Source organism: Epinephelus lanceolatus, chromosome 17 (assembly GCF_041903045.1).
Source record: "Epinephelus lanceolatus isolate andai-2023 chromosome 17, ASM4190304v1, whole genome shotgun sequence".
Classification (NCBI taxonomy): Eukaryota; Metazoa; Chordata; class Actinopteri; order Perciformes; family Serranidae; genus Epinephelus; species Epinephelus lanceolatus.
The window spans coordinates 2627494-2651164 of NC_135750.1; the positions used below are offsets into that span (position 1 = coordinate 2627494).

The 23671-nt window shown below is 43.6% G+C and overlaps 1 protein-coding gene across 1 annotated transcript in view; it reads left to right on the forward strand.

Annotated features, from left to right (window-relative positions):
• Positions 1–23671, forward strand: part of LOC144467503 (uncharacterized) — a 57378-nt gene that overhangs the window by 28585 nt on the left and 5122 nt on the right. Inside the window, exons 5-12 of the mRNA XM_078176313.1 lie at positions 8074–8187; positions 8428–8506; positions 8650–8878; positions 9040–10843; positions 10944–11117; positions 19241–19414; positions 21349–21522; positions 23454–23627. Of these exons, the coding sequence (XP_078032439.1) occupies positions 8074–8187; positions 8428–8506; positions 8650–8878; positions 9040–10843; positions 10944–11117; positions 19241–19414; positions 21349–21522; positions 23454–23627 (2922 nt within the window). The remainder of the gene's footprint in view (positions 1–8073; positions 8188–8427; positions 8507–8649; positions 8879–9039; positions 10844–10943; positions 11118–19240; positions 19415–21348; positions 21523–23453; positions 23628–23671) is intronic.

A 23671-nucleotide genomic window follows, 5' to 3' on the forward strand; every position in this document is an offset into this window, starting at 1 on the left:
CTGCTCTGCTTTCGAGCAATGGCGAAGACTGATGCAGCTTCATCCTGAGCTAAAAAGGGACGAGATGGTCGCAGAGTTTCTGCTGGACAGGTCTTTTTAGTTTGCCTCTAATGTATCATAGGCTGTAACGTTATATATGACAACACAGCATCCAGTTGCTAACAGTTAGCCTACTGTAGCCTAACGTAGCATGAGCCTCTGTATTATCTCCCTTGTTTGTTGCCAGTCAGCAGCGTGTTTTACTCCTCTTCTCTTCTACTCTTCTCTTGGCGTGTTACACTCGCTCTCCTCTTCCGTGTATCTAACATTGCCTTGCCAACGCCTACGTCTATCATAGACGTAATGAGGACATAATGAAGGAGAGCGGAGTAGGCCTTTGGAGGGAGGTGGAGTTGCAGGAGGAGGGGGATGGGACTTTGGAGGGAGGCGGGAGTTGTGGATGTTCCAATTTTTTTAGGTGGGTGTGAAATGCAAGAAAGGTAAGAGATGCTTTAATTCAGTTGCCTGAGCTACTTTGTCTGTTGTAGTTTTCTCTTCAGGCTTCTCTGTAGCCCTTTGTAGATAGAAATTGTGCAAATTTGCAGGAAAGCCCAATCAGTCTTTTTTCAGCATTGGCAGTATAAAAACAAAATCGGGGAGTGCAGCAAAATGCCGCCTACCTACTTTTGTTTATACAGAATGTGCCTTTTTCGGGGCAATGGGGGGCGTGAGCAAGTAACAAAACGTGTAGCTCAGCGTGTGACGTAAACAGTGACGTGGGAGGGAAGCCGCGGCTGGTCAGTCCTTCGGCGATTCTCTCGTAAGTCGGCCCGTTCTTCACCGTCCCCGTCATCTGACGGTTAATGGCCTCTTCGTTTGCGAGGACAAGGAGGGCGTGCAATTCCTTGTCTCCCCAGTTGCTCATCTTTACAGTGTCTGTCAGGTTTGTGTTTCCCTCTTGCTACTAGCTGCTCGCTAATTCCTGCTATCAGCTGTTTCCTGTTTACCCACCGCCAGTGGGTCGCACGTGCGGCGTCATCAACAGCTCCTCCCACAAAATTGGGCACCTCGGATCAACTCGCCAATCCGGCTCTGTGTGACTAAACGCTTGCAGCTTGGCGGCAAAATGGCCCAACATTCGTGGAAAATCTGGCAGTGTAAAAGGGGCTTGTGTTAAAGAGGAGCTGAGCAGGAGAGAAGCCATTTTGAAAATATCTTCATCTGCTTTGAGTCTTAAAACAACTCAAACCAAGCTGCTCTGTTTGTTATAACAAAAGGCTTGTTTTCTTCAGTCAGCTGTGGAATGAAGGAAAACCAGTTTTCAGGTCTGAGGAGAGGAGGAGAAAAGGAGGGGGGAGGGAGGAGAGAGGAGTAGAATATTTAAAGTAATGACCTCCAGTGGTCACAGTGAGTAACTACACCACATCCAGCTGATAACTGCAGGTTATCTGGTTTCTCACTAACTTTTTTTCATCTCTTTAAATAAAAGAGGGTTATGGTTAAGGATTAAATTAATTATTCAAACATCAGGATCAAAGATGGCCGCCACACAAAGTGACATTTAGTTTTGATTCCCATGAAACAGTAAAATCCTCCCCATCAGCTCCATGAGGCCATCCAGTGGACTGATAGAAGTAGAGTGGCTGATGGCAGCTTCCTCTGCTCTGATTCGTCCTCACCACTGACCAATAAAAACAAACAGCATCTTCTCTGTCCAATAACAAATCACTATTGATACATGTACTGATCAGTTTTCTGTGTTGGGTTTATAAAAATGTAATAAACTAATGAGAAAAGGCCCTCAGTAGGTCACATAGTTCTTAAGTCATATGTCTACTCTGCCATGGACACTGTCACGTGACTGTATGAAGTACTGAGGTGATCTGAGCCACAAATCCACCCACAGTAGAATTTAATATGTGATCTAGTTTTTATCATGTTGGTGTTTCTGACTTTATTTTAAAGTTGAGTTCAGTTTTAAAAGAATTAATTTCCCTCTTTAATCTTCATGTTGAGACAGAAACGTGATCCTGGTGATGATCCATCAGGACATGAAAGTTTTTACTGGTCGATGACATTTAGAGAGAAACTGGTTTTATGTTTGTAAGTGAGCGTCTGCATAAAGAAGGTGTTCAAAGCACATCAGCCATATTCAATCAGCACAGAAATAATGATGGCTGTTATTATTTTGGGTGAACTGAGTGTGTCAGCTCAAAGTGACATGCTGCAGTTTCCCTTTGTGCCACCAGAGGGCCACAGATCCACCAACAGCCTGACTGAGAGGAGACATTAGTGGTGGACGTCACGTGACTCAGAGTCCATCAGTGATAATCAGGAGGTTGAGTCCAGGAGAAATGATGTCAAGGATGAATGAGTGATGACGTGCTGATCAATGATTGGACTGATGCTCTCAGTGTTTCCTCTACAGATGAAGGTAGAAAGTCTCTGGGAGCTGATGGGATTGATTTTGGATGATGTGACGAGCACATTGGAACATTTGAAATGTTGAAGAGCTTTTCAGAGTCGCTCAAACACAAGTGAAAAGTGAGGTCATCCCCAAAGACAGACAAAGACAAAGCAACATGAAGTGTGTCCCTGTGGTGTAGAAGAGGACACATTATGAACTCTAACAGAGGCTGAGAAAACCTTCTTCTTCCTTCACATCATTTCACTCACTGTTGTTCTCTCTGTCATGGAGTCTCTGTCCATAAATGTGCTGCCATGTGTGAATGAAGCTGTAAGAAACATCAGCGTAAACGTCTCCTCTGTCTCAATGAGCAAATATCACTTTAACAAATCCATGACGGCAGCAGTGTCACATATTTCCTGTCTGAAGAGGGCTTAAAAGAGCCAGTCTGCCTCCAGTCTGAGTCCTGATGGAGCACATGGTCCCACTCAGATCAACAGAAAACTCTTTGTGTCCACAGACCTGGTCCAGACAGCAGAGAGCTGCAGAGTGATGAAGTCCATGAGAAGAAACTGAGTAAGTGGACCTTTGATTGATTCCAGTCTCTAATGTGTCTCTGTTGGTTCATGTGTTCACCTCCTGTCTTTGATCCAGACTCCACAGCACAAAGTTTATCTGACAACAAACACTTTAAAGTCTAATGATGAACCTGTCTGTCTGTCTGTCTGTCTGTCTGTGTCTGTCTGTGTCTGTCTGTCTGTCTTCATCAGGAGGCTGCAGGTTATCACCAACATGAAAAGGTATCACACTCAACACTTGACATCACATTTGATCCTGTTTCACCTTCAACATGTTCATCAACTCTCTGTTTCCTGTTTCTCTGCTCTCTCACCTCAACACTGACTCATAATAAACCTGTAAATGTACTCAAAGAGCCACAATGTGTCAATATAACCAGTTAATGGTCGGGACCTCGGAACCTCCGACCTTATGAACGCCGCTTAATCTAAAGCAGATGAACAAAACACATGCAGGTTAGTCTGTCACACCTCGTGTTAAGGGCTGTACCCTTCAGACAAACTATAGAAAAGCAACGTACTTAAAGTGACATGAACTTTTATACAATTTACATCCTTAAAATGACAAACTTTTATGATAGCAACAATAGTTATCTACTGCTGTGCGTGTATTAACTCTGGGGTTTTTAACCAGGGTTTACACAGAGACAAAAGTTTTCAAAGTGAATCCAACAGAAACAAATGAGAGCATCTGTGAGTGTGAGGACGATCAGCCCACGGTTTCATGATTAATCACAGCTTCAACTGTTTGTCATAAGTCATGCTGTATCCATGGCAACGACTGTAGTCCTCATGTTATCCCTGTGGACTCAGCAGTGTCACAGTGTTAACAGTGAGAATTTAAACACATGACAGAGTGAGTGAAGTGTGGGAGGGCTCAGTGTGCAGGTCCACAGGGTGGAGGTTTGGATTGTGAGCTCCCCCTGGTGGTCAGTGAGGTTTACAGCTGCTCTCAGTGTTCCTGTCAGTCTGCTGTCATCCTGTAGGATTCTACTTCTCCTGTTGATAGCTGCTGATACTGAGGCTGAAGACTGAAAACTGAATTTCCCTCCCTGCTGCTCTTCCTCTCTGTGTGCTAGGATCCATCAGAGACCAGACTCCCCTGGACCTGAACCTGAACCTGATCCCAGCTGTGTGTCCCTTCAGACTGACCAGTCACATGAACATGGCATCGATGTTAAAGGACGAAAAGTCTCTGCTGCACAGTAAGCTGACATTAAATGTTAAATGAACCTGACAGCTTCCCAGTTTAACTGGTCTTGTCTCCATCATCTCCATCATCTCCATCATCTCCATGCCCCAAGCCTCGCTTTCCATCATCCAAAAGTCACTCAGGAAGCGAGTACAGTCTCAACACAGTCTCTTCCACGGTCCATATCCCACTCAGTCAATCTCCACTCAAAACACAAAATCCATCATGTAACTTTAGCCTCCCTCCATTGTCCCGACAACTGTGGCCTAATGCTAAAAGAATTCTCTCATGTCAGTCGTCATGCTCACTGCTCCGTCAACACGAGCTCTCTTCTGGAGGCCATCATCACCCCCAAAGAATAAAATAAAGAAAACTCTGAAACGTTAACACACCTGTTCTTTTTCTCAATCTGTAGAGTTTAAGACTGTTGCATCACCACCACCCACTGGATTGCAACACTTTCACAGTGCAAACTATTAACAGTGTCCATTCAAATAGATCCCAATCAAGACATCTTACATTTTGTAATCCAGACCCAATTATGATCTGCCAGGCAGTCGTAGTTGGAAATCCAACAGGAGTGGCCGGAAGCTCTAATAAGAAAACTGTGCAGGGCGAGCCTGGTCTCACTCCAAAGTTGTCAAAATCCGATGCTTGGGCAGCGACTTTCAGCGTCAGAAACCAACAGAAAAAGGCCTTTAACGTTGGCGTGACACGCGGCCGGTTGCTGTTATAGTTTAACAGTGCCTGGTGGCATCGGGGAAACGCAGCGGGACAAGTTCAAAAGTTTAGGCGGTGAAAGTCTGACAGGGGCGGTCTGGAAGGGCGGTGTTCATGTCCCGTAAGATTCTTAAGCCAAAACCCTGTTCTTTTATCCTCAACCTAACCACATGCTTTTGTTGAACGAAAAAACGTCTGTTCACAGTGTTGTACCAACGTAGTGTGATTTTGAAAGAGACGGTATGTAGACGTTAACTTTTCTGTGAAAACAGAAGTGTACTTTGAAAGAAGACAATGCATGTAACAGGCTGAACTTGACATGGTGTCCCAGAATGCACCAATGGTTCCTTGCACGTCATATGTGGATGTGGGAAGTCCATGACCAAAAGTCAATATGTGACGAGGTTGGAGTGAGAATGTGCTGGCAGGGCTCTGGTATCATGTGAAAGATGGTTTTCAGATGTTGGTCAAGATGTTCAGTGACTGTGCTGTCCTGACATCAGTAGGGAGTTTATTCCACCACAGAGGAACCAGAACAGAAAAGAGTCTTGACCCAGATCAAAGACCACACCACCAGGGACAGGGCAGCTAAATGTCCAGAGGTAAAGGAGGAGGGTAGGGTTTGATGGCTTGTTGGTATGAAGGACCAGCTGCAGAGGTCTGAAGACAAGCTGCAGTTCAACAAGACAAAGATTTAGCACTATCAGAAACTGACCCTGCACTCAGATGTGCTGCGTCCAAAACCCAAAACAGGCCACAGTTTCAATTGGAGTGGCGGCTCAACAGTGTGAAGTCTTAGCACATCTGACTGACAACACACTGGTTAAACATTCACATACACTGAATACAAACAAGCACTGAGATAAAATAACTTTTATTATCCAATAAAACCAGTGAAATCAGAGACAGAAATCTTGTATGCTCAGTTACAGTTTTTCTCAATTGTTTACACGCAATTTTGAAAACAGGGCTCCTTTTTTCAAAATATTCACACAATTATCCAAACACCACACTCAATTTGCATAACTCCTAGATTGTTTGCAAAATGACACACTTCAGTCAAAACATATACACATATTTATAAAAATGCTGTTTTGTTTTCATCTCACTAACAGTCTTCAGATGATCAGACACTATTGCAGTCAGTTACGCACTACAGTGATCAATACAAAATACATTTGTAAAAACGCCTATTTTAGGAAATAGCTGGTCTAGTGCTAGACTTGTTTGCCAGACATTTTTATGTAAGGGATAATTTAGATGACAAAAAGATATTGTCAAACCCACAACATTCTTCATGATTACTTTGAGGTATACAGAGAAAGTACACAAATACAACAAACAAACACAACACTGATTGCAGACTGAAAATATTTATTTCTTACCATACTCAGTTACAGTAACAGCTCAACAATGAAAATCAGAACAAAATAGTAGTTTTTCTTACTACTGTAAAGTGTAGACAAATAAAAATTCCTCTATTGGGTTCAGGAATGGGGAGTATGGTGAAAGGTATAAGACTGCAAATTCAGGGTGCTCATGGAACCAGTTGTGGACCAGAGCAGATCGATGGAAAGATACATTGTCCCAAACGACAATGTACTGCATGTGGTCCACTTGGTTTACAGTAAGCACCTGTGTGCTTCCACACCAGGTGGCTGTGATTATCCAATTCGTTCATTAGTGTGGTCGTTGGCAAGCAGGGGCTTTGTAATGAGAAGGAAGTAACCTCACAATCCTTATCTGTGTCTAAGGTGTGATAATGCGTGTAGAGTTTTGCAAATCACTGTGTGTAATATTTTGCAAAAAGTGTGAAGCTGAGTCTGTGCTTATTGTTGTGCAACTATAGACAGGTGTTTTGCTTCTTAAGTGTAAAGAGCTGTTAATTGTGAAAATTTTCATTTTAGTGCGTAAACAACTGTAAAAAACTGTAATGTCAGTGTTTCTATCAGTTTCCAGCAGCAGAGAGAAAAGTCCCCTGTACCCAGCTGTGTGTCCATGAAGAGTGGTCAGTCAAAAGAGGATTTAATTGACTTCAAAGATGGACGTCCTTCTTCTGACCCACTGTAAGTACTTAAAACTGTCAACTGAAACAGATGGGCTTTCAGTTACACAGATACAGAACTGGTAGTTCATGATTTACAGTGTTGTTTACATCTGGTTTTCATGACAATAAAATATGGCAGAACACAACATCTTTAACTAACTGGTGTGTGTGTGTGTGTGTGTGTGTGTGTAATTCATAACTTAAAGCAGTCTCCTGGTGCAAACACAATGTGAGCTAATTCTTTCACAGAGTCAACCAGGGGAGGCCAAAGTGTCAGATCGCTGCAGATTTTTGGGGACTGGCAGACAACTGGGGACTAGCTGAAGTCCTCTGGGCAGTAGTTCTAGATTTTTTAAGGACTACCTGCAGCAGTATGGCAAGTAGTTTCAGAGGCTTATGGTCCAGATGCAGAGGCTTGAGGACTCACTGAAGTGGTCTGGAAACAAATTAAACAGGTTGTGGACTAGCTCCAGAGTTTTAGGTCAATTGCTGCAGAGGTTTTTGGACTACTTTCAAAAGGCTGCGTCCACGCTTCAGAGTTCTGGGAACAACCAGTGAAGGTATGTGGACTAGTGGCAGATGTTGGGGCCGAGCTACAGAGGTCTGTACACTAACTACAGAAGTTTGAGGACTACCTGCAGAGGTCTGGAGGCAGAGCGCAGTTTGTTGAAGAGTCAGTTAGTTTAAGAGTTCCCTTTTGAAGGGTTGCCCTTATGTCCTAGCCTTTGTAGGTAAGTAGTCTTTGGTTTCACAGATGCCTCCAGAAACACCCTCTGATTAAAGCTAAAGCCTCAGATTGCTAATTGCAATTATAATCAGGGAATGTAGTGCAGGCTCCACCCACAAATGACCAAGACAAAGCTTTATCACTGACAGAAACTGGCCGTGCTCCCAGATGTGCTGTGGCCCAAAGACAAACACAGGTCACAGTTTCAAGTGTAGGGGCAGGTCAACAGCATCAAGTGTAAGCCTGGCACTGGCATAAAATTCCAAAATTCCACGTATCACATCAGATTGTGATGATCAGTGCCTTTAAGCACACACGCCGCTGCCTCACACACATCCACCAGTCAGGTCAAGGAATATCTATGCTGTGTTTTATGCTGAATAGAAATCTTGTATGTTCAGTAAATGTCAGTGTTTCTATCAGTTTCCAGCAGCAGAGAGAAAAGTCCCCTGTACCCAGCTGTGTGTCCATGAAGAGTGATCGGTCTATGGGTCGTCTGATTGACTTCAAAGATGGACGTCCTTCTTCTGACCTGCTGTAAGTGAATGAAACTGTTGAATGAAACAGATGAACTAACTGTTGTGATCCTCAGTCATGAGACACAGAATCAGGTGTCCATCATTTACAGTGTTGTTTACATCTGGTTTTCATTCTGATCAATCATGACAGAACACGTCTTTAACTAACTGGTCTGTGTGTGTTTTTGTAAATGATATAAGTTCTGCAGTCTCCTGGTGCAAACATCATGTGAGCTCACTGTTGATGATTCCTCCACAGAGTGGACCAGGAGAGCTCAGAGGTTCCCAGTGGTCAGTCTGCCCAGCAGCATCAAACACACCTGGACTCCATATTTATGGTCTGTACATGTACAACAACTACTTTGACATCTATTCTGTTCACAATCATCTCCATGCTGCACTTTTTACACCAGTGGATTGTCAGTGTGTCCAACATGGATCTGATGTTTGAGTGTGTCATTCATATAATATTCTGTTCCAGCTGCTGGAGGAGAACATCCTCACTTTTGTGAAGAACGAGCTGAAGAAGATCCAGAAGGTTCTGAGTTCAGATTACCCAGAATGCTTAGAGAGTCAGAGGGAGGATGAGGAGGTGTTGGATGGTGAGGATGAGGAGCAGAGGAGGAGCAGCAGAGAGGCATTTCTGAAGATCACACTGAACTTCCTGAGGAGAATGAAGCAGGAGGAGCTGGCTGACTGTCTGCAGAGCAGTAAGAGGATTTCTATAAAGATTTAACATGATGGATAAATGGGACGTTTACTAATGTCTCAAGAGACGGACCAAAATATATTCATATACTCATTCTTTGAGGAAATGACATGTTGAAATATTTTCTTTGTCTTACTGATCTTCTTTGTTGTGTTCATTCAGGAAGTTATTCTGCAGTCTGTCAGCGTAAACTGAAATCTGACCTGCAGAAGAAGTTCCAGTGTGTGTTTGAGGGGATCGCTAAAGCAGGAAACCCAACCCTTCTGAATCAGATCTACACAGAGCTCTACATCACAGAGGGAGGGACTGCAGAGGTCAATGATGAACATGAGGTCAGACAGATTGAAACAGCATCCAGGAAACCAGACAGACCAGAAACAACCATCAGACAAGAAGACATCTTTAAAGCCTCACCTGGAAGAGACGAACCAATCAGAACAGTGATGACAAAGGGAGTGGCTGGCATTGGGAAAACAGTCTTAACACAGAAGTTCACTCTGGACTGGGCTGAAGACAAAGCCAACCAGGACATACAGTTGACATTTCCATTCACTTTCAGAGAGCTGAATGTGCTGAAAGAGAAAAAGTACAGCTTGGTGGAACTTGTTCATCACTTCTTTACTGAAACCAAAGAAGCAGGAATCTGCAGGTTTGAAGAGTTCCAGGTTGTGTTCATCTTTGACGGTCTGGATGAGTGTCGACTTCCTCTGGACTTCCACAACAATGAGATCCTGACTGATGTTACACAGTCCACCTCAGTGGATGTGCTGCTGACAAACCTCATCAGGGGGAAACTGCTTCCCTCTGCTCGCCTCTGGATAACCACACGACCTGCAGCAGCCAATCAGATCCCTCCTGACTGTGTTGACATGGTGACAGAGGTCAGAGGGTTCACTGACCCACAGAAGGAGGAGTACTTCAGGAAGAGATTCAGAGATGAGGAGCAGGCCAGCAGAATCATCTCCCACATCAAGACATCACCAAGCCTCCACATCATGTGCCACATCCCAGTCTTCTGCTGGATCACTGCTACAGTTCTGGAGGATGTGATGAAGACCAGAGAGGAAGGAAAGCTGCCCAAGACCCTGACTGAGATGTACATCCACTTCCTGGTGGTTCAGACCAAAGTGAAGAACATCAAGTATGATGGAGGAGCTGAGACAGATCATCACTGGAGTCCAGAGAGCAGGAAGATGATTGAGTCTCTGGGAAAACTGGCTTTTGATCAGCTGCAGAAAGGCAACCTGATCTTCTATGAATCAGACCTGACAGAGTGTGGCATCGATATCAGAGCAGCCTCAGTGTACTCAGGAGTGTTCACACAGATCTTTAAAGAGGAGAGAGGACTGTACCAGGACAAGGTGTTCTGCTTCGTCCATCTGAGTGTTCAGGAGTTTCTGGCTGCTCTTCATGTCCATCTGACCTTCATCAACTCTGGAGTCAATCTGATGGAAGAACAACAAACAACATCCTGGTGGTCTAAAGTCTTCAAAGACAAACCGAATCTGAAGTATCTCCACCAGAGTGCTGTGGACAAGGCCTTACAGAGTCCAAATGGACACCTGGACTTGTTCCTCCGCTTCCTTCTGGGTCTCTCACTACAGACCAATCAGAGACACCTACGAGGTCTGCTGAGACAGACAGGAAGTAGCTCACAGACCAATCAGGAAACAGTCGAGTACATCAAGAAGAAGATCAACCAGGATCTGTCTGCAGAGAGAAGCATCAATCTGTTCCACTGTCTGAATGAACTGAATGATCGTTCTCTAGTGGAGGAGATCCAACAGTCCCTGAGTTCAGGACGTCTCTCCACAGATAAACTGTCTCCTGCTCAGTGGTCAGCTCTGGTCTTCATCTTACTGTCATCAGAAGAAGATCTGGACGTGTTTGACCTGAAGAAATACTCTGCTTCAGAGGAGGCTCTTCTGAGGCTGCTGCCAGTGGTCAAAGCCTCCAACAAAGCTCTGTAAGTACAGAGACAGTTGGATTCATATATCATAACTTAAATGCTCTGTTGTCTTTTCAACTTACTGTCTTTTTATTTCTTTAATATATTGTCTCTGTAGGCTGAGTGTCTGTAACCTCTCAGAGAGAAGCTGTGAAGCTCTGTCCTCAGTTCTCAGCTCCCAGTCCTCCAGTCTGAGACACCTGGACCTGAGTAACAACCACCTGAAGGATTCAGGAGTGAAGCTTCTGTCTGATGGACTGAAGAGTTCACACTGTACACTGGAAACTCTCAGGTCAGATCAAGCTGCAGACCATCTGAAATGATTTCACATATTTCTCTAAACTCCATACAGTTTAAACATTCTCTCTCATGTCAGCATTTCTGAATCTGACAAATGTTCAATCAGGATTTGAAACTTCACAGTTCAGAAACTCTTTTCTGCTTCAATTCCACCTACTGAACAACATACAGATATGAACTCTGGCTGATATAGAAAAGACCATTATGCTTTCATATCATGTTATTTGGATTGACTCCTTATTTATGAGTTAATCATAATTAACTGTGAGGCAGGGCTCGAAATTGCGACCGTTTTGGTCACATATGCGACCAAAGTTTCATCTGTGCGACCTCAAAATATAATTGGGAGCACTGGTGCCAGTGTAAATAATTCTTCTGGTGCGACTATTTTCCCCCCCGAGTCAAATGTCTCATTCACAAGTTCGTAGGCTACATTGATAAAGTTCCCAGGATTCTCTCTACCTCGTGAGCTGACAGTGACCAATCAAACATGAGCTTGACATTTAATGCTGTTTTTAGATTGGTTATTAGCCTCAAATCACTCCGCAACCGCGGCACTTCTGCCACTCAGAACTAAGTAGAAGCCGAAGCTAATTCATGCCGGAGAGAAGAGAAAATGAAGAGAACGCTGAAAGACTTTTTTAGAACAAACACCACTGAACTAGCCTGGTGAAACCATCCTAATCTCGCGAGCTCATATTCTATTTCGCTCCGCAGATCAGTCTAGCCATGCAATCATAAAGGCGCTTCTTTAAAAGCAGAGCAAACGGCTGCACTGAAAGCTTTTATTGATCAAAAGGATGCGTTTGCCGTCCTTCCTACGGGGTTTGGTCAAAGTTTAATTTACCAACTGGCTCCGTTGATCGGGAAAAAGATGGGACTCAGTGAAAACCCAGTGGCTATTGTTGTTTCTCTGCTAGTTGCTCTCATGGAGGAGCAGGTCAGGGAAACGACCAAGCTGGGAATCACAGCCGTGCAACTCGGAGTCCACAGTGAGGAGGAAATCCGCAAAGACGCAACACTCTTTCCCAGACATCATCACAGCTCATCTCCGCTGCAGCTTGCTGGCAGTGTTGCCAGATCTCGCAAGACAAATAAGCAACCAGGCCTGTGAAAACAAGCCCAAAACAAGCGACTTTTTCTATGGAGCTCCCCTAGGTTCCAGGGAGAGAAAAGTAAATAAACTGTGTGCACTGCGCAGTTTTGCAAAACTGTACCCAGGGTACACAGTTTATTTATTTTTCTCTCCCCTGAGCTTCAGGACAATGACCACAAGAGGGAGATAAACCACATTTTTAACATTATTTAACATCAGAGTTGGGTATAACGCATTACAAAGTAACGCGCTAGAGTACTTTGATTACTTTTTGCAGTAATGAGTAACCTAACGCGTTAGTTTGCTGTTTGAGTAATCAAATACTTAAGTACATTTTCAAAGAAGACATCAGTTACTTCCGTTACTTTTAGAACGCTGGTCCTTCAGCTCCGAAACAGCAACGGCTGTCGTTTGGTTCAAATAACGGAGATAACGTTAAACCTATCAGTCTGAAAGAAGCCACGGAGCTTGTGGCTCGCTACGTGGTCGGAGAAATGCTGCCGTTGTCTACGGTGGAGTCTAAATAGGTGGAGCAGGACTCGCTGACAGACATATTTCAGACTCAGGACTTGCATTATGCCTGGTACACGCTACACGCTGGTACACACCAATTATCCCCAGTCGTCTTTCACAGCGTGTGTGATGTCATCGGGTTATTCTTGTCCTATTTTTATTACTTTGACTATTCTTTGTGTCTCTTCGTGTGCCAGCCGACATGTTGTTGTAGTCACCTAAAAGCGTCAGCAGATGGCAGGAGCTACATTTGAAGCGCCACACGTAAACTATCAAGCTACTATATCTTCCACAGGAAGTTCTGACTAGGGATGGGTACCGAAACTCGGTACTTTTTGTACTTGGTACCGATTCACGTCGGTACTACCGAGTACCGATTCACTTAAAATTAAACGGTGCCAAATTTCGGTACCTGAGGTGGAGGCGGAGCGAGAGTGCATGACTCGCACCTCAGACTCAGCAACAATGGCGACAAAAACAATGTGCAGACAAAAGTTAACGTGCAGCAGTGTTCCTAAATGTTCTCAAAAAAATGTTGAAACTGAGAAGTTTAGACTATGGGCCCGAACGACGCATAGTGCGTCCAAATTCACACCCGTTCTTCTCTGTGGATTTTCTCCGCGACCGTGCGTCATAGCGAGAAGCCACACATATCAGCGGAAACAGCAGAATTGTAGCTTTCCGACAAGGTCAAGTCGGTAATCTAATGTTTTCACAGCGAAAAAAATTGATAAAATTTCAATACAATGATGTATAACAGAGCTTTCATACAGCTCTGCACACACATTACTCTTGGATGGATTACTGGCGAATGCAGGCTCGCACAGAAATGCCACGCATATCACATGAAAGCGCAGGAGCAGAGCTTTCCAGTGATACCACACACATTGTGCTGTCATCCCATCAATACAATGCTTTAAATACAGATCAATTGTCTATAAAATAAAAACTTGACGAATTTCTTTACAATCCATTATACAGATCTTGTTATCAGTCACTTCATATGGTGAGGAATATCGTATCTTACCACGTCTTAGGCTTGTGTGTGTTTCTCCCTGTCTATCCACATTTGTAGTCCGGCTTTCAAGATGCAAATATCTCCATATTGTCCAGTTGACACTCCATCAAACTTTGTATGACAAGACCAGCCACTTCACCTTTGCGCACCCAGACAACTGCAGCCTAATTATGCATGCATGACAGGGCCGTAGTGACCATATACATTGAGGGGGACACGTGCCCCCCCCCCCCCCCCCCACCAATGCCCAAAATGTCCCCCCAATATATAACTGAAACTGAAAAACAAATATTATCTTGGAGGACATCATTGCACTTGGTTGACTATTTTTCTATGATCTTAGATGTAAATATTGCATGTTTCTTTCAGATAAAACACATTTTTGACTTGTGAATGAGTCAATGGAATTTCTTGCAATAATGAAAAAATACTGGCAATCATGTCCGCCTGGCACAAGCCACATGTTTTGGACAGCTGTTAAGTGACAGAATGTCCCAGCATCATGGTTCTTATATTGCCAGATTCCAGAGAGTCTCCCCTCTTCATATATGGCAGAATATGTCAACTTCCAACTTGCTATGGTGAGATACATGTAAAAATGTAAGAATTTAGTAACACAGATTTGTTTTTTTCATTGATATAAAAATTAATATAAAATACAGGCACATAGAAGGACATGAAATGATGGCAAATCTGGAAAGCCCAGATTGTCCTGAAAAAAACAAGATATAGCATGTGTATGTAGACTTTATAATGACTGTGATATGAGCTTAAAAGTAAAGGCAGTAAAAATACCCCAAAAAGGCCTAGGGCCCATGGGGTTAAAAAGTACCGAAATAAGGTACCGTTTGGTACCGGTACCGAATTCCAGATACCGATACCGGTACCGTATCGGTTCAATTATGAACGGTACCCAACCCTAGTTCTTACAAATGTTTCAGAATAAAAGCCTATTTAGAAAATGGAGGGATTCTCTCAGCCGAGGTTATAAGGGGCTTTCAATTTGAAACAAGTGTTGAGTTTGAAATGACGGTGCGATATGTTAACTTTACAAAGACAACGGAGCGGATAAAAAGTAAATATATAAACACACAGAGGGATTAATAAATAACAGACCGTCTATAATGTAGTTTGTTTCAAATGAAGCTGGGAGCCTCTGCAGTTGTGGTGAGTAAAAGCCCCGCCGCTATTTGTTAATGTTATTACTTTATCAGGGCTCGACAGTGCGAGCGTTTCACTTGCATTTGCGACTAAAAATAGATGTGTGCGAACTGTAAAAAATATTTAGGGGCACATGTGCGCATAAAAAAAATCAGCCGAAGCAGCCTATATTTTTGTCAATAAAAAAAAATATGATAATCTAACCGCAAATGTTGGAGGAACTCCAGCCGCCTTCCCTCTTCTCCGTGTGACACGGTTATGGGCGGTTTTCCAAGCCACTGTCGGCACAATGCGCTCTTGCGCCGCGGTAGCACATACACAATGAATGGGTTCGTTGGTGGAGGTCTGCACTTTGCGTGCTCTGTGTGAAAAGGGCTTAAAGGGATAGTGCACCCAAAAATGAAAATTCAGCCATTATCTACTCACCCATATGCAGATGGAGGCCCTGGTGAAGTTTTAGAGTCCTCACATCCCTTGCGGAGATCGGCGGGGGAGCGGCTAGCACACCTAATGGCAGACGGCGCCACAGACAAACGTCCAAGAACACAAAATTGATTCCACAAAGTATCTCCATACTGCTCATCCGTAGTGATCCAAGCGTCCTGAAGCCCCGACATAAAAAGTTGTTTGGAAAAACATCATATGAACTCTGTTTTTAGCCTCACTGTAGCCTGTAGCTCTGACTGCTTCTCTGTGCTCCGCGCTCACGTGTGCGCGCTCAGGGTGATCGGTGATGCACGGTCTCTGAAGAGCAGCAGTCTCGTCAGTACTGATGTCCAGATTCTCAAGTGCAGGCATCGCCAATTCCCAGTCTGAGCAGCAAAGACTTTCCTCATCTGTTGGCATTGCTTTGCATTTGAAACAACTACACCACCAGGTTTCCAGTGCTCGACTCTGGTATTCTGCGGCTGGCTGAGGCTCATGAGCTGCGGCGGCTGCTTCGTCCAGTAGCCTGAGTTCCGCGTCCATATACTCAGGCTCAAACAAATACGGCTCAACAAAGAAATGCTGTTCCTCCTCAGTTTCAAAGTCTTCAGACATGTTGGGCTGTCCTTTGCTAAAAGACCGTAGTGCAAATTATCTTTTAGCTACTGTGGTTACTGTTGTCTCCCCCTGCGGTGCACGTGTCACGTGATGTAAACATGGGTGAGCAAAGCTCATGCTTTCGCTGGTTTCACGCAGGCGTGCACACGTGAGCGCAGAGCACAGAGAGGCAGTCAGAGCTACAGGCTACAATGAGGCTAAAAACAGAGTTCACATGACGTTTTTCTAAACAACTTTTTATGTCGCGGCTGCAGCACACTTGGATCACTATGGATGAGCAGTATGGAGATACTTTGTGAATTCAATTTTGTGTTCTTGGACGTTAGTCTGGGGCGCCGTCCACCATTAGGTGTGCAAGCCGCTCCACCCGCCGATCTCCGCAAGGGATGTGAGGACTCTAAAACTTCACCAGGGCCTCCATCTGCATATGGGTGAGTAGATAATGGCTGAATTTTCATTTTTGGGTGCACTATCCCTTTAAGTCCCACTGTCGGCAGCGTGGAAATGAGTCAAAGTATGGAGGAGATGGACCAGGTTAAGCGGCGGATCTCCGGGGAAGCCTGCTCCGTTCTTCCCGTAGTTCAAATAATTTCAACTCTGAGCGCAGCGTTCGGGCGGAGAATCAGAGCGGTGCGCGACGCCAAGGGTAGTGGTGCCGCTTTGTCAGGCGTTGCTGCCCTCTCCATAGACAAACAATGGGACAGCCAGCGCAAAGCGGTTTTACAGCTGATCATGTGTAGAGGCCTTTAGGGACCGTTCGCCACGGTACCGCTGCTGGGCAGGGTGGAAATAAAGCCCCTTTCACACAGAGTGCGCAAAGCGCAGACCTCCGCCAATGAACCCATTCATTATGTATGTGCTACCGCGGCGCAAGTGCGCACCGCACTGCCGCTGAGCTGAGAGGCGCACGAGAGGGCGCATGTCGCGGCGTCTGCGTGCTGTGACGACACCTCGGCGCTGCGTGTCCAATAGCAGAGAAGAGCCTGAAGTAGACCCGGAAGCGGTCACCATGGAGCTGTAGCTCCTGAACGAGCCTGTACTCCCCCAAATCCTGTCCTCTGCGCCCTACCCCGTGGTGGGCGCCGCGAAAGCTCAGTGTGAAAGAGGTTTTAAGTCCTGCAGAGTTTCAGAGGAAATGGAGAATGTTTTAGGATAGTAATAACATTATATAAGATAATCATATTGCAAAGATAATATATATAAGATAATAACATTAAAGACAAAATTAAATTGCAATACTTTTTCAAAACTTGATGATTTTACCTTTCTGTACATTTTGTATACAGATTCATTAAATAATATTGCTTGTAAATGTCTATTTGCATCACGTTTATTATGGAAAACACATTATTTGATCAATTTACAGTGTGCCCCTAAAGTTCTTTGTGCGCTCCTTACTTTTTCAACTTAGGAGCACATGTGCTCCTTGGAAAAAAAGTTAGCATCAAGCCCTGTTTATGTCCGACTGTGAGGATGCACCATTGTTTGCTAGCTTGATGCTAATGACAGTAACGTTAAATCAGCGGGTTGACAAAGTGCCTCTCCTGTTTCACACCATCATTTCCCCCTTTTACTCTGTGTGGTAACATCCCTAGAGGAAATATTAAAACGCTGGGGTGTTGTTGTCATACAGTTGTCTACGGCAGCAGATCGTTGTGTGTTTCTACTGGTCAAAGTGACGGCTGTGATGGGAGAATTGGATCTCAGTGAAGGGCAAGTGGTCCATAACTTTAATTTTGGAGACAAAAAAATGTAGGCTTAGCGCCCTGTGGTCCATTGCCCAATAGGAAAAGGGAGTAACGCAGTAAAGTAACTGGTTACTTTTTTTTAAAAAAAAGTAACGCAGTAATGTACTTTGATTACTTTTAAAGTAACCCTTACCCAACACTGTTTAACATTAGAAAACAGATGGGATATCAAATATAGACTGATGTACCAAGTACATTATATACACAGTAAACCACTGATGATTAAAATTCGCACACACAAATAAATATCATCCTGAATTCACAAATTCTTTATTTATTATTGCTTTTTATGCACTCATCTTCTGACGTTTTCCTAACCAGAAAAAAAACAGATTACCCTGCTCTGCCTCTGATTGGCTAGTACTCGTTGCCATCAGGGTCAGAGCCAATTAGAAGCAGGATGCAGGTGGGAAAAAACTCTGCTGTCTCCTGTGTGTATGGGGAAAGGAGAGGGACAGAGGGAACAGGCAAGACAAACTATCCTACGTTTAAATAACATATCGAAAATATCTGCTTGACAACTTATTATGGAGCTGGGAACAAGCCCAAATAAGCAACTACACTTTAGAAACAAGCCCAAGAAAACCGCGACCCGCGACTACCAATATTTGTAAGCGACTTAACAGAAAAACAAGCCCAAAGTCGCTTATAATAAGCGGACTTGGCAACACTGCTTGCTGGTCTGTTTACAGTGGCGTTGTGCTAGCCCACGTCACACGTTTCGTTTACTCTGATTGGTTTTCTGTCTTTCCAATTGCGTGAAGGGTCACTTTGAGTGACAGCCGTTGATACCGCCTGTCGGGAATAGAGGAAATGTACACTCCATGTCCAGACCCATTCGTGTTTTGCGAATTGGGTCTGGACACGCCAGGCTACCACTGAACACCACTGTGAATGAAAGAGAAACCTTAGATGATGATGATGATGATGATGACTGCCACCATCATCATCATCATCATCAGTATCATCATCTAAGGTTTCTCATTCATTCACAGTGGTGTTCAGTGGTTCAGTGGTGTTTTTTCTAAAAATGTCTTCAACTGAAAAAGTTAATGATAAGTGGACTATACACATACAATGTAATGTATACAGTATAATGTCGACTTTCTGTTGCAATAAAAAAAATCTATTACACTGTTGCTGCTTCTTACATTACAGTGGGTGCTCCCAAAATTTTACTGGTGCTCCTAACTTTCTGAAGTTAGGAGCACCAGTGTTACCATGTAAAAAACTTAATTTCAAGCCCTGTGAGGATTTTAATCTGTGCTCAGAAGAGATTATACTGTAGATCACCAAATTTAGTGGGTCCTCACTTGTTACCATCTGGATGAAGTTGATATTTCAGTTTTACTGAACAAATGTAAAGTGTTCTTCTTGACTCAGTGTTATAATGCAGGTCTGTTAGTTTCCTGTTAGCTGAAGTACTAACTGAGATCTTTGTTCCTTTAGATTTGACTTTAGTCCAGACTCATTAATCAAAGAGGATTACATTTGAACACAGATATTTTCCTTCTTGTTGATTGTTGTCTCTGTAGGCTGAGTGGCTGTAACCTCTCAGAGAGAAGCTGTGAAGCTCTGTCCTCAGTTCTCAGCTCCCAGTCCTCCAGTCTGAGACACCTGGACCTGAGTAACAACCACCTGAAGGATTCAGCAGTGAAGCTTCTGTCTGATGGACTGAAGAGTTCACACTGTACACTGGAAACTCTCAGGTCAGATCAAGCTGCAGACCATCTGAAATGATTTCACATATTTCTCTAAACTCCATACAGTTTAAACATTCTCTCTCATGTCGGCGTTTCTGAATCTGACAAATGTTCAATCAGGATTTGAAACTTCACAGTTCAGAAACTCTTTTCTGCTTCAATTCCACCTACTGAACAACATACAGATATGAACTCTGGCTGATATAGAAAAGACCATTATGCTTTCATATCATGTTATTTGGATTGACTCCTTATTTATGAGTTAATCATAATTAACTGTGAGGCAGGGCTCGAAATTGTGACCGTTTTGGTCACATGTGCGACCAAAATTTCATCTGTGCGACCTCAAAATATAATTGGGAGCACTGGTGCCAGTGTAAATAATTCTTCTGGTGCGACTATTTTCCCCCCCGAGTCAAATGTCTCATTCACAAGTTCGTAGGCTACAGTGATAAAGTTCCCAGGATTCTCTCTACCTCGTGAGCTGACAGTGACCAATCAAACATGAGCTTGACATTTAATGCTGTTTTTAGATTGGTTATTATCCTCAAATCACTTCGCGACCGCGGCACTTCTGCCACTCAGAACTAAGTAGAAGCCGAAGCTAACTCATGCCGGAGAGAAGAGAAAATGAAGAGAACGCTGAAAGACTTTTTTAGAACAAACACCACTGAACTAGCCTGGTGAAACCATCCTAATCTCGCGAGCTCATATTCTATTTCGCTCCGCAGATCAGTCTAGCCATGCAATCATAAAGGTGCTTCTTTAAAAGCAGAGCAAACGGCTGCACTGAAAGCTTTTATTGATCTAAAGGATGCGTTTGCCGTCCTTCCTACGGGGTTTGGTAAAAGTTTAATTTACCAACTGGCTCTGTTGATCGGGAAAAAGATGGGACTCAGTGAAAACCCAGTGGCTATTGTTGTTTCTCTGCTAGTTGCTCTCATGGAGGAGCAGGTCAGGGAAACGACCAAGCTGGGAATCACAGCCGTGCAACTCGGAGTCCACAGTGAGGAGGAAATCCGCAAAGACGGCAACACTCTTTCCCAGACATCATCACAGCTCATCTCCGCTGCAGCTTGCTGGTCTGTTTACAGTGCTGTTGTGCTAGCCTACGTCACACGTTTCGTTTACTCTGATTGGTTTTCTGTCTTTCCAATTGCGTGAAGGGTCACTTTGAGTGACAGCCGTTGATACCGCCCCTCAGGAATAGAGGAAATGTACACTCCATGTCCAGACCCATTTGCGTTTTGCGAATTGAGTCTGGACACGCCAGGCTACCACTGAACACCACTGTGAATGAATGAGAAACCTTAGATGATGATGATACTGATGATGACTGCCGCCACCATCATCATCATCATCAGTATCATCATCTAAGGTTTCTCATTCATTCACAGTGGTGTTCAGTGGTTCAGTGGTGTTTTTTCTAAAAATGTCTTCAACTGAAAAAGTTGTTAATGATAAGTGGACTATACACATACAATGTAATGTATACAGTATAATGTCGACTTTCTGTTGCAATAAAAAAAATCTATTACACTGTTGCTGCTTCTTACATTACAGTGGGTGCTCCCAAAATTTTACTGGTGCTCCTAACTTTCTGAAGTTAGGAGCACCAGTGCTACCATGTAAAAAAGTTAATTTCAAGCCCTGTGAGGATTTTAATCTGTGCTCAGAAGAGATTATACTGTAGATCACCAAATTTAGTGGGTCCTCACTTGTTACCATCTGGATGAAGTTGATATTTCAGTTTTACTGAACAAATGTAAAGTGTTCTTCTTGACTCAGTGTTATAATGCAGGTCTGTTAGTTTCCTGTTAGCTGAAGTACTAACTGAGATCTTTGTTCCTTTAGATTTGACGTTAGTCCAGACTCATTAATCAAAGAGGATTACATTTGAACACAGATATTTTCCTTCTTGTTGATTGTTGTCTCTTCAGGCTGAGTGTCTGTGACCTCTCAGAGAGAAGCTGTGAAGCTCTGTCCTCAGTTCTCAGCTCCCAGTCCTCCAGTCTGAGACACCTGGACCTGAGTAACAACCACCTGAAGGATTCAGGAGTGAAGCTTCTGTCTGATGGACTGAAGAGTTCACACTGTACACTGGAAACTCTCAGGTCAGATCAAGCTGCAGACCATCTGAAATGATTTCACATATTTCTCTAAACTCCATACAGTTTAAACATTCTCTCTCATGTCAGCATTTCTGAATCTGACAAATGTTCAATCAGGATTTGAAACTTCACAGTTCAGAAACTCTTTTCTGCTTCAATTCCACCTACTGAACAACATACAGATATGAACTCTGGCTGATATAGAAAAGACCATTATGCTTTCATATCATGTTATTTGGATTGACTCCTTATTTATGAGTTAATCATAATTAACTGTGAGGCAGGGCTCGAAATTGTGACCGTTTTGGTCACATGTGCGACCAAAATTTCATCTGTGCGACCTCAAAATATAATTGGGAGCACTGGTGCCAGTGTAAATAATTCTTCCGGTGCGACTATTTTCCCCCCCGAGTCAAATGTCTCATTCACAAGTTCGTAGGCTACATTGATAAAGTTCCCAGGATTCTCTCTACCTCGTGAGCTGACAGTGACCAATCAAACATGAGCTTGACATTTAATGCTGTTTTTAGATTGGTTATTATCCTCAAATCACTCCGCAACCGCGGCACTTCTGCCACTCAGAACTAAGTAGAAGCCGCAGCTAATTCATGCCGGAGAGAAGAGAAAATGAAGAGAACGCTGAAAGACTTTTTTAGAACAAACACCACTGAACTAGCCTGGTGAAACCATCCTAATCTCGCGAGCTCATATTCTATTTCGCTCCGCAGATCAGTCTGGCCATGCAATCATAAAGGCGCTTCTTTAAAAGCAGAGCAAACGGCTGCACTGAAAGCTTTTATTGATCAAAAGGATGCGTTTGCCGTCCTTCCAACGGGGTTTGGTCAAAGTTTATTTACCAACTGGCTCCGTTGATCGGGAAAAAGATGGGACTCAGTGAAAACCCAGTGGCTATTGTTGTTTCTCTGCTAGTTGCTCTCATGGAGGAGCAGGTCAGGGAAACGACCAAGCTGGGAATCACAGCCGTGCAACTCGGAGTCCACAGTGAGGAGGAAAACCGCAAAGACGGCAACACTCTTTCCCAGACATCATCACAGCTCATCTCCGCTGCAGCTTGCTGGTCTGTTTACAGTGCTGTTGTGCTAGCCTACGTCACACGTTTCGTTTACTCTGATTGGTTTTCCGTCTGTCCAATTGCGTGAAGGGTCACTTTGAGTGACAGCCGTTGATACCGCCCCTCGGGAATAGAGGAAATGTACACTCCATGTCCAGACCCAATTCGCAAAACACGAATTGAGTCTGGACACGCCAGGCTACCACTGAACACCACTGTGAATGAAAGAGAAACCTTAGATGATGATGATGATGATGACTGCCGCCATCATCATCATCATCATCAGTATCATCATCTAAGGTTTCTCATTCATTCACAGTGGTGTTCAGTGGTTCAGTGGTGTTTTTTCTAAAAATGTCTTCAACTGAAAAAGTTGTTAATGATAAGTGGACTATACACATACAATGTAATGTATACAGTATAATGTCGACTTTCTGTTGCAATAAAAAAAATCTATTACACTGTTGCTGCTTCTTACATTACAGTGGGTGCTCCCAAAATTTTACTGGTGCTCCTAACTTTCTGAAGTTAGGAGCACCAGTGCTACCATGTAAAAAAGTTAATTTCAAGCCCTGTGAGGATTTTAATCTGTGCTCAGAAGAGATTATACTGTAGATCACCAAATTTAGTGGGTCCTCACTTGTTACCATCTGGATGAAGTTGATATTTCAGTTTTACTGAACAAATTTAAAGTGTTCTTCTTGACTCAGTGTTATAATGCAGGTCTGTTAGTTTCCTGTTAGCTGAAGTACTAACTGAGATCTTTGTTCCTTTAGATTTGACTTTAGTCCAGACTCATTAATCAAAGAGGATTACATTTGAACACAGATATTTTCCTTCTTGTTGATTGTTGTCTCTGTAGGCTGAGTGGCTGTAACCTCTCAGAGAGAAGCTGTGAAGCTCTGTCCTCAGTTCTCAGCTCCCAGTCCTCCAGTCTGAGACACCTGGACCTGAGTAACAACCACCTGAAGGATTCAGCAGTGAAGCTTCTGTCTGATGGACTGAAGAGTTCACACTGTACACTGGAAACTCTCAGGTCAGGATTCATCAACATGTTCAACTGATGGCCACTTAAATCCT